This window comes from Leptonychotes weddellii, chromosome 1, assembly GCF_054177405.1.
Source record: "Leptonychotes weddellii isolate Sample4059 chromosome 1, ASM5417740v2, whole genome shotgun sequence".
NCBI classification, from domain to species: domain Eukaryota; kingdom Metazoa; phylum Chordata; class Mammalia; order Carnivora; family Phocidae; genus Leptonychotes; species Leptonychotes weddellii.
This window is the reverse complement of record NC_138369.1, coordinates 119,767,243-119,779,168: the sequence shown is the minus strand read 5'-3', so window position 1 is coordinate 119,779,168 and position 11,926 is coordinate 119,767,243. Positions and strand designations below refer to the sequence as shown.

The window sequence follows — 11,926 nt, the reverse complement described above, 5'->3', positions numbered from 1 at the left end:
AGCTAACTAGTGGTGTAGCTGGATTGGAACCAGGATCTGAGAACCAGTGCCAGTCCCTGGCCCTTGATGTGAGTCTACTGGGAGAGACATGATTACAAATTACAAGATAATTATGTGCAAAATGCAGTGGGAGCCAGAGAAAGGAAAACCACCCCTTGGGGAGGGATAGGGAAGGGCAGAACTCAAAGAGGGCTTTACTTAAGGGAGAGTGGTACCTGAGTCCTACTAGTACCTACTGGTCTTCCCCCCCACCTCCCCCGGCTGGCAAGGAGTGCTGATTAACTCTCCCTCTGTTATCTAGACGTCACACTTCTGGTTAATTATCAGTAAGAGGAAAAAGTCCCACCCTCTTTAGTGACAGAATATCCAGCCCCTCCTCCAAACAGTCCTAGAATCCTTCCTTTCATGCCCCACAAATCCATCCCTGACTGCCACTTGACCCTTTTTATAATTCAGTTAATGCCAGACTTCCAGGCTTGCTTGAACTTTAACACAGGCACTCCCCATGACAGCCTCGTCCTTTGCTCAATAAAGTGTTCTGGAATTCTGGTGCAAGTCACCACCTAGAGCTCCAGAACCACCAGCTACCCACCTGTGCCTATCACCACTCTGGAAGCAAATCCGAAGTTGGATGTGGGCCCCTCCCTTCATTCTCCAAATACAGCTAACACCAGACTATTATTCAAAGTTTGAGAATAGAATTACAAAGACCAAAAGATTTTTTTTCTTGAGAAACTGTTTAATTTCCATCAATCTTATTCCACTTTGTTTGCCTTTGTGGAAGAGCAGCTTAAGACCACTCAGTGGTTGTTCCTACCCATTCAGTGGCCTGAGCAGTAGGACCTGCAGACCAGCGTTCAGTGGCAGGCTGAGCGCTCCAGTCTTCAGTAGGAAACTGCTGAATAGGCACCAAGGGCACCTGCATGCCTTCAGACCAGTCTTTGACTTCAGATTGAGTAGCACTGAACTCAGGAGCTGGAGCAGTCCATTTGATAAGGGAGCAGAAGGCAAGCTGAAGACAAAGCATAAAGATCTGCAACCTCCCTCCCCCACCCCCACTCCTGGGTGGGACATGAGTGACATTCTTCCAGGAATCTCCCAACTATCTTAATGTTAATACTTTGCTAGAGGGGAAAACAACCTTAATTAGACAATGGCAAGGCCTCCAGTATCTTGTAGGTCAGTCCTCTTTAGCATATGAAAGTTCTTTTGAAACCTCCCTTTACCTGACGTCCCCAACTCCCAAGTATATAATCACCACTCCTCAAACCTCCAGGGCAGCAGCTCTTTCTGCCCACAGGTTCAGACCCCGTTCTTTAATAAAACCACCGTTTTGCACCAAAGACATCTCAAGAATTCTTTCTTGGTCATCGGCTCCGGACCCCACCTCACCTCACCTATATTCCAAAACCACATCGCATTCACCCTGACATTCCTCCCAGGTCACAGCCTTTTCAGCAGCAGCCTGCTCTTCCCTTGCAAACTCTTCAGGATCTCTGTAAAGATCAGCGTAACCTCCCATGGGTGTTCATGGGAATTGGTGCCGCAGATGCACAGAACTTCCCGGGCTAGCATCCACCGCATCAGACCCGCTGAGTGAGCTCCCTTGTTGCAAGGGATGGTGATGTCCACATAGTGCAGAGGAGAGTCTATGCTACACGAGCAATGGTAGGCAGGTTAACGTAAGACACCTCTGTGAGAGGCTGGTGATCAGCCCTGGGATCAGGAACCACCAAAAGTCTTGGCTCCCAGAAGGCTGCCTGGATCTGGTTCTTGAAGGTTCTGGGAGTGAAACAGCCAGCCATAGGAGTGGCTCCAGTAGCCCCAGCAAACTTCAGCACAGCTCGCTGGCCAGTATTCCTGGATGATAGGACTTTTTTTTTTAAGTGGGGGTTTTCCATGGCAACAATGGCAGAAGCTGCCCACAGAAGCTTCTCCCAGGTTCTCTTCAGATTTATGATGTAGATGCCATTACTTTTTCTTTTGTAGATGGACTGTTCCATTTGGAAGTCAAGGTTGGTGCCACCTAAATGGATTCCTGCTGCAAGGAATTTGAAGACACCTTCCTCCTTCATTTGCAAGACATCAAGAGCTCCAGACATTGTAAAAGTTTCCCTTTAAGTTATGGTGGGAATGTAGAACAATGCCGCTGTGTGAACCCCTCCCCTAGTAGTGCGGAAAGCAAAGAGCAGTTGCTTTAGAAGTGGCTATTAAAAGGACTGCATCTGGGGCACCTGGGTGGCTCAGCAGGGCGTTGGGCTCCCTGTTCGGCGGGAAGCCTGCTTCTCCCTCTCCCACTCCCCCTGCTTGCGTTCCCTCTCTCGCTGTGTCTCTCTCTGTCAAATAAATAAATAAAATCTTAAAAAAAAAAAAAAAAAGGACTGCATCCGTAGTCTATTGCTCATTGCCTCCCAGAAGGACTTTCCTTCCTGCAAAGTCATCTCTCCACTGTTCTCAACATCTTTGACAAGGCACCAATAGCAGAGAATTTCTCTTCCACCTCTACCCCAACCTGTTTGAGGCTAGACTTCCAATTAACTTTATTATTTTTTTTAAGACTTTATTTGTTTATTTGACAGAGAGAGAGAGAGTACAAGCAGGGGGAGTGGCAGGCAGAGGGAGAGGGAGAAGTAGGCTCCCCACTGAGCAGGGAGCCCTGATGTGAGGCTTGATCCCAGGACCTAGGATCATGACCTGAGCCTGAAGCAGACGTTTAACTGCTTAAGCCACCCAGGCACCTCCCCCCTCAATTAACTTTAGTATATGTGCTGCCGAAGCGAGCACCCCCTCAATTAACTTTAAAAAAGTCTACCACTGGCATTATTATGCAGAGCACTTTGGCTGTGTCCCAACTGTCCATTCCACTATAAGAATTGGTCATTGCCTTCACCAAACCAAGAAGAACCCTCAAGTATTGATTGGGAAGGGATTTTCCAAACCAAGACAGCAGTCTTTGTTCAAAACATTAAATGAGAAAACTGCAAGCTGCTTTAGAATAGCAACTTATCCCAGGTTTTGGCCACCAAGATTTAAGAAATATTGGCAACAAGTCTCAGGCCACTCTAGTACAACACCACATTTTTTTTTCCTGCCTCATCAGTAGCACCTGCACATACACAAAATGAAATGTTAGTCACCCTCCATGAAAAGTGGAGGGCTTTGGAATTGCCTCAGTCCAAATCCCTGGGCCTCAACAGCAAACAGTAACTCCCGAGTCAAGCGATTGCTAGCCACCACCCGCACCCACCGCCCCACCCCCCACCTCCACACACATACATCCCCTTTTTGTCCTCTAATGTTTCTGGTTGCCCTCTGAAAGGAAGAAAGGAAGGAGACTCAGCCTTACAAGTTTCTCCTGCCTGGGGTTTTGCCAGTTGGTGCCCCCGCTGCCCTGTCGTCCACCGTAGAGACATAGGCCAATGCCTGTCCACTGGTCAAGGAGTGGGATTATCCCCACCACTGCGGCAGCCATTCCTGGACCTGGGAGCTCGTCACCAGAGGGCTAGAGAAAAACAAAAACAAAACAAAACAGGGGCGCCTGGGTGGCTCAGTCGGTTAAGCGTCTGCCTTCAGCTCAGGTCATGATCCCAGGGTCCTGGGATCGAGCCCCACGTAGGGTTCCCCGCTCAGCGGGAGGCCTGCTTCTCCCTCTCCCGCTCCCCCTGCTTGTGTTCCTGCTCTCGCTATCTCTCTCTCTCTCTGTCAAATAAATAAAATCTTTAAAACAAACAAACAAACAAAAAAACCCAAAGCCATATGGAGGAACAAAGACATTGAGGTTTCTTCCTTGGTTTGGGTAACTTGCACCCTCGTACTGCTGGAGGGGCACCTCCTCATTGTATAAGTTTTCATTAGGGTATCCTCAACGGTTGCCCAGTTTTCTGAAAAGATCCTCTTCCTCTTCCTCCTTTTCTTCCTGCTGAGATCCTCTCCAAGCCTTTCCAAGGCCCATCCCTAATTTTCCTCAAAACCTACCTCGGGTCCACAGAACAATGAAGACCCAGCCAGCCCTCCAATTCATTGTTCAGTCTTGCACATTTTCCCTTTACCAGCACTCAGAGTGTTAAAAGATTTCTTGTTAGTTTTGGTTTTGCTGACCCCTGCCAGAGTTCTGGGCCGTTTGATGGAAGTGAGTAGGAGCCCAAACGTGAGATATTGTTGGTTTGGGCCTAATGTGCCTAATACCCAACATAGTTCACCACCCTGAAGATTAATTTCCTGACGGGGACCAACTCTGGTATCAAGAAAAACATATCCTCCTAATAATGTGACTTTGATCTTATTCAATCTAATCTGGCCTTATTATCCAAAAGCAAGTAGAGTTCCTTGTCCTAGATTTTATTACAAAAGTTGCTCACAGGCTTGGCCTGCTTCATGGAGAAGTAGCACCTGCCCCTACCTGAGCCTCTTTCCTAATCTGTAAAATAGAGGTAATCAAACCGGCTTCTCAGATCTGTGGACCAATTAAATGTGCTTATGTATGTGATGGACCGACTTCAGTGCCCAGCATGGCCGAGTGCCTAATGTTTCTCTTCCCTTTTCTTTAGTTATCTAATAAGCCAATTTACTTGTCACTTCTGCATCCTGCATTTTCCTACATTTTCCACAGATCTGCTCTTTCCCCTCTCCAAACCCATCAGAACTACTGTCATTCAGACCCTGATCATTTCTCAGGCCTTTGCAAAGCCACCTCTTCTTGTGCTCTGTCCCTCTTGTATCTATTTGCAGGGTGATCTCTCTTTTGTTGTCTTTTGTTGTTGTTATTTTGTTGTCTTTTGTGGTTGTTGTTAAGGAAGGCAAATTTATATTGTTGTTCCTATTTATCAAGGAAAATAAATTTATAAATTAAATTTGCGGTTTTCTGTTACTAAATCACTAAAAGTGGTTGGGTTGATTTTCATCAAATTCCAGATGTTTGTTTGGAGTAATCTGACTTCAACTATGGAGCAACCCTGATACTTAGTTTGGAGGGCCCTAAGGAGAACCTCAAAAAGAAAGGAATCTCTGGGAGGACCTGAAACTGCTCCCAGTTTCCCAGCCAGAAGGGGAGGATGACTCTAGGCAAGAAAGACCCTGCTGAGTTAGCATGAATCCCTCAAATGGTTCATGATGGTTCCAAATGAGGACCCAAGGCAGATGTCACAAGGGTATACCTTCCAAATTACAGGGGTGGATTTTTCCAGAGTTGCTTCTCACCCAGACAACCCTGTGGGCCTGCTCTGTGTGTATAACTGTCTAATGAAGGTGCAAGATTCTTGTGATCAATCCTTGGAAAGCCAGTTAAAAATAAAAACTGAAATCTGGTTCTAATAATAATATTTTATTTAATTTTTTAAAAGATTTTATTTATTTATTTGACAGAGAGAGACACAGTGAGAGAGGAAACACAAGCAGGGGGAGTGGGAGAGGGAGAAGCACGCTTCCCATGGAACAGGGAGCCCGATGTGGGGCTTGATCCCAGGACCCTGGGATCATGACCTGAGCCGAAGGCAGACGCTTAACGACTGAGCCACTCAGGTGCCCCTAATAATAATATTTTAAAACAGCAGTTTAAAATCCAAATAAATCTAAACTACATGGTACCAATGGACATTAAATACTGGACATTACCCCTAATTTTTAAAATTTTTTAAATGAACTTTAATTTTTTTTAAAAGATTTTATTTATTTATTTGAGAAAGAGAGACAGAGGGAGAGAGAGAAAACTCAAGCAGGGGGAGCAGCAGGGAGAGGGAGAAGCAGACTCCCTGCTGAGCAGGGAGCCCAACGCGTGGCTCCATCCCAGGACCCTGGGATCATGACCTGAGCCCAAGGCAGACACTTAACTGACTGAGTCACCCAGGCGCCCCTTTAATGAATTTTTAATTAATAAAAGCATTTTGCCTCTGTCTTGCCAATGTGCATACAGGCCTTGCTAGAGCCCTTTATCCTTGAAAGGCTCTGAGCAGCACTTTGCAAAGAAGCAGTTACTTGAAAGCACTGGACTTGCATTTATTTTGTTTGATACATTGTTTGTAAGGAAGTCATGGTTTCTAAAGCAAAGTAGCTCTAGTCCATGAAAAATACTTCTTAGGCCAGAAAAGAAAAGTAGTACGCAGGTGTTTTCCTTCTTGTTTTGTAATAGACTACCAAAAAATTATTCACATAATAATGTTAATAAGCTGGGCGCCTGGGTGGCTCAGTTGGTTAAGCGACTGCCTTCGGCTCAGGTCATGATCCTGGAGTCCCGGGATCGAGTCCCACATCGGGCTCCCTGCTCGGCGGGGATCTGCTTCTCCCTCTGACCCTCTTCCCTCTCGTGCTCTCTGTCTTTCATTCTCTCTCTCTCAAATAAATAAATAAAAATAAATAAATAAATAATGTTAATAAGCTAACCTAAATGTATTATTCTCTATATATTTATATTATTTCTTACATTTGTTATATATTGTTATGGCATATATTATTTCTTATATTTATTTGTATTATGACATAATAGTAATATATTAACATATAAACAAGTGAACAAGAAGAAAACTTAGGTTCTCACTGCCTTGAAGATAAAACCCAATGTCCTAAGCATGGCATACAAAGTTCTTCATAGCCTGTCTTCAAGTTACTTTATCATTTCCCTATGCATACATCCAAATTGGCAATCCATACTTCTTTTAGGACTCCATTTTATTGCCTCTGCCTGGACTGCCTTTCCTCCACCTTCTTCATCTCATGAACTCCTACCTAGTCTTTAGAACCCATCTCAGAAAGGACCTCCTGTGTGAGCCTTTTCCCTTGGCTCCTCCCTGTGCAATTCTAGCATCTTACTGTTTCCTCCTCAGTTGTATGGAGTATGTATCCATAGCTCTATATTAATATTGTTATTATTAATATGCCTGTCTTCTTGAGAGAAGGAGCCATGCCCCATTTTTCTTTATTATTTTTTTAAACGGAAGCTTGAGAAATGTTCAATAAACGAATGAAGAAATTAAACAAATATACAGATGAGGGGAAAGTTGCCCTGATCTCCTTGTAGAAAATGAATCAAGGAAACAGACTTATTTTTCCAAACGTATACAGCTAGTGAGAGAATGTGGGGTCACTGATGCAGATGAGAAGGCATTACAGTGAGTCATATAGCAGCTCAGAGCCCTAGACCAGGGTGAGAGAGGACATAGGTCACCTTTCCTGACTGTTGAGGCCAATGAGAGCTATAAAACCACCTCCCCTCAGTTCCAGTACACTTCTATACCTGTTTTTCCTGTCCACACATTTGGAAGCTTGCCTGCCCCTTTCTATTCTGCTCTCTGTAGCAAGTGATTTCTAGGTTAAAAAAAAAAAAAAAAAAAGCCAGTGCATAATACTAAGTTGGAAATGGGGCAAATTGTGTTATTCTTTTTTTTTTTTTTTTAAGATTTTATTTATTTATTTGACAGAGAGAGACACAGCGAGAGAGGGAACACAAGCAGGGGGAGTGGGAGAGGGAGAAGCAGGCTTCCCGCTGAGCAGGGAGCCCGATGCGGGGCTCGATCCCAGGACCCTGGGATCATGACCTAAGCCGAAGGCAGACGCTTAACGACTGAGCCACCCAGGCGCCCCAAATTGTGTTATTCTTGAATTGTGATTATTTATCAGGGTCATTGTATTGAGAAAATTGACCATTATTCACTCTTGACCAGCTGATGAGAAATGAAGAAATGGTTTTCCTCAGAATACCTTGGACTAAATGTTAACACTCAAATAGTTATGAGTTGGCCCATCTTTTGGAATTTTTAAAAACTTTTATTTTGAAATAATTATAGGTTCACAGGAAGCTGCAAAAATAGTACAGGGATGTGTCATGTATCCTCACCCAGTTTCCCCAGTTGTAACATCTTACATAACTAGAATGCAGAAAATTGACATTGGTACAATCTACAGGTCAAATTTAGATTTTACCAGTTTCATATGCACTTATTTGTGTGTGCGTGTAGTCCTGTGCAGTCTTATCAGCTGTGTAGATTGCCACGACCAGCCCACAAGCGAGAGACAGAACTAATTCATCTCTCAAAGATTCCCTGTGCACCTGTTCTGCAGTTCTCCCCTCCTTTCCTCTCCCCCATTCTTTGGAGTGCTTTATGTTTTTTCATATTTGATATTTCTCTTTTTTCAAATTTGATATTTCTTACTAATTCTCTTTCTTTGAGAGGATGGGTTCTCCCATTGATTCTTGTGCTGTTTCCAATGCTGGAAGTAGAAAAAAGCACACAGCTAGGAAGTTATAGGGGACCTTCTCTGCCTACCAGCAGGAAAATCATTAACATGAACACAAAGAGACCTCCCAAGGGAAATGATTCTTATTCCTATAATTGGCTCGTTTCCAGGAAAATGTACATTGGCTCTGTCTAGATAAAGGCTTGGCATGGTACAAAAACTGATAGGAGCTCAACAAATATTTAACAGACAAGCACAGTGATCCAACAGTGAGCAATGCATTCCATAACCAGTTCCTAAGAGAATGTAGAACAATTCTCCATTTGTTCCAGAGGGTAGTTGCTTCAAATCAGCAAAGCTTACAGCAAATGGAAAAATAAAAAAGCTAGCAGGTCACCTATTTGTTTTTCCCTGTTTATGTATCCTTAATTTATTTCTCTAGCAGGAGACAAAAGACAAAAATAGACTATAGAACTGACTGAAATCGTTCACCTGAAACATCACTGCTGTCAGATGCTCTCCATTCCTAAAATCCACCTGATCCCTCTTCTCAGCCTGGTTCAGCCTGCCTTCTGACAGGAGGGAAAGGTGTGGACTGTGTAGCCACGTAGGTAATATAGTTACCAAGTGGTCAGTGAGCTTACCTTGATAGCAGGCACAGTGCTAAGAACTTTACTTATAATAGTTCATTTAATCCAGAAAACAACCCTGTGAGATAGGTGGTTTTGTTTTCTTCATTTTACAGTTGAGACAAGTAAGAGTTCAAGAATAGAAATTTTTTTTTTTAAAGATTTTACTTATTTATTTGACAGAGAGAAAGAGAGAGGGAGCAAGCACAAGCAGGGGGAATGGCAGGCAGGGGAGAAGCAGGTTCCTCGCCGAGCAGGGAGCCTGCCCCAGGACTCCATCCCAGGACCCTGGGATCATGACCTAGCCGAAGGCAGACACTTAACCGACTGAGCCACCCAGGCGCCCCACGGAAATGTTTTGCTTAAAGCCACACAACTAGTGAGGAAGACGTGGGATGTGAACTGCTGCTAGGGAGTCCTGGCATTCATCAGGTCTGAGGGATGACACAGAATCTACACACAACACTTTGAAAAGCCCCCCAGGGTAAATCTGATGTACTGACTCTTTGGGAAGAGTTGCTGGAATCTACTTCCTGCAAGGAATGCCTTGCTATTCGAATGGAGTACAGACCCAGAGAATTGATAAATTTACATGAAAGATGCTGTTGCTTCATAAATGCCTATTTCAGGTAGACAATGCTGAACGACTAGTGACTTTTGCCCTGATGCTCTGTCTTAAGTTGTTCGTGTCTTTATTTATAAATTTATGTTTCAGCTCATCAAACTCTCACCAGCCTGAGTAAATACTATTAGCACTTTCCACCAGAGGGAATTAAGTATCTTGTAGCTGTGGAAGCACAAGTTAAGTTACTTACAATACTGAGGTGGATGGATTCTGACATAGCTCTCTTTTTAAAGCTTTTGCATTTACTTTTCTTTTAAAAAGGAGGAGGAGAGGGAGAGGGAGAGATAAGTACTCTGGATAGGAAGAAATAAAAATATGTATAATGCCATAAAAATTTCCTTTAATCTGAAGTATATTTGGACAAATACAGGTATATGATTAGGCTTAATGAAATGTTCTTAGCAAAGTCTAAAGACTGCCGTATGAGGCATGAGTGTGTGAATTAACATAAAAAGTAGTTTTGTGTTCACAGGCCAACAGAATACTCATTGCATTTGTTTCATTCACAAGAACAAGGAGGCAAATATCTCAAATCACACTCGATTTCAACATACCACGCCAAACGACTAATAAACCACCCACAAAGAATGAAACTATTTTGAACTCGTCATTCTGCAAATACACATTATGATATTAAGATATGCATAAAAATTTTAAAAAGATATGCATAAAATTGTGTCAGGCAGAAATGTCCCAACCTTCCGTTGAAAAGAGGAGGAGTCAAATATCCTGAAAGGGTTGGGACCTGCCTGCAGTCCCTCGGGAACTTCCTGTTGTCACCACACCTCTGAATTAGTTATCTGAGCGCTCTCTGAGCAAAGCCCTCAGTGAAACTCTAAGGCTCTGCCCAGGAAACCAGTCTTGTTGTGAATGTGATACACTCTCCAGTTTCCATATGCTGAGATTATACTTCTTCATCAGTTTGATGTGCTTGGTCAAATCAGGTAAGTCATTTATTGAATGGTTTTCTTAATTATTTAAAAAACATTATTAGTAGTATTGTCACTTTGCATTTCATTAGCCCAGTTCCTTCAATGGACTTTTTTAAGTTTTATTTTATCATTTTTAAGGAAATAAGATATGTGTTAAATGAACTTTCTAATCCTGAAAAAAATTTTTCTCAGTAATAAAAGAGATTATTGTTCCTTGCAATTAACTTGTTCTTCTGATGTACAAAAAATAAATGTGCTGAGAAATCTAAAAGTTATTTTCTTTCATAGTTAAGTTTTCTGTGCCTTTCCACCTCTATGAAATAAGATCATTTATTTTCTGGAGATTTTAAGTTTTATTTTATTATAATATCTAATATATAGAGGATAGGTTTTTATAAGCTTTCATACATTGACAGTTTATTTCAGTTATCTTTTAGGAAAACATGACTTTATGTAAACCTCTTGGAATGGTGGTTGGCATATTGATAACTTAAAAATTATTAATCATAATGAATATAAATTAAAACAGTAAGGTACAGGGTCACCTGGCTGGCTCAGTCAGAAGAGCATTCAACTCTTGATCTCAGGGTCATGAGCTTGAGCCCCACATTGAGTGTAGAGATTACTAAGTGAGTGAATGAATGAATGAATAAATAAATAAATAAAAATAAATAAATCAGTAATGTACATAGCAGGGTAACAAAAATAAAATGAAATGCTTTTTTTTAAAAGAAACTCAGCCTTCTTAGGAATCCAGTTCTTTTTTTTAATGATAGTTTAGTCTTGTGAAATTTTACCATAGTTTATGGTAATAAAAATTGGTACAATTTTCTTAAGGGAAATATGTTACGTATAGTATCCATAAAAATGTTCATGCCCTTTGAACTAGTAAAACCACTGCTGAGAATTTATTCTAAGGAAATAACTTTTAAAAGGGGAAAAAACTCATAAGAAGATGATTCTAACTATGTTATTTACAATAACTTGAAACTAGATTCAGCAGAAATGTTTCTACGTACAGGAATGGATAAAGTCCAACATAACAAACTTTTTGAAAAATGCAGTCTTTAGAATAATTCTGAAGCTACGTAGAATTGTGCAAACATGTTTATAAAATGTCAAGTAGACAAAACAGAATTCAAATTTGTAGATAAACTAAGATTACAACTGTGTTAAAATCATGTGTCCATGCCTATAAATAAGGTTTAGAAAGGAAATGGAAAAGTTAAAATAGTTGTACTAGGATTTCAGGCTTATATAAATAAATTTTTCTTAATTTGTGCTTTTGAAGTTGATTTAACAGTAAGTTACAATTATACTAATGATAGTATTTTTCACTGAGAAGTCAACATTTTAAAGTGTGTGTTAATTAAAAATTTTTTTTTTTTTTAAAGATTTTATTTATTTATTTGACAGAGAGATAGCGAGAGCAGGAACACAAGCAGGGGGAGTGGGAGAGCGAGAAGCAGGCTTCCTGCCGAGCAGGGAGCCCGATGTGGGACTCGATCCCAGGACCCTGGGATCATGACCTGAGCCGAAGGCAGACGCTTAACGACTGAGCCACCCAGGCGCCC

General features: G+C 41.9%; 1 protein-coding gene and 1 pseudogene across 1 annotated transcript in view; one reads left to right on the top strand and one right to left on the bottom strand.

Moving 5' to 3' along the window:
• Positions 1 to 759: 759 nt before the first annotated feature.
• LOC102729031 (small ribosomal subunit protein uS2-like) lies at positions 760 to 2,367 on the bottom strand (annotated as a pseudogene).
• Positions 2,368 to 10,198: 7,831 nt separating this feature from the next.
• LIPH (lipase H) overlaps positions 10,199 to 11,926 on the top strand; it is a 32,845-nt gene continuing 31,117 nt past the window's right edge. The window contains exon 1 of the mRNA XM_031028236.2: positions 10,199 to 10,364. Within this exon, the coding sequence (XP_030884096.1) occupies positions 10,316 to 10,364 (49 nt within the window). The 5' untranslated portion in view covers positions 10,199 to 10,315. The remainder of the gene's footprint in view (positions 10,365 to 11,926) is intronic.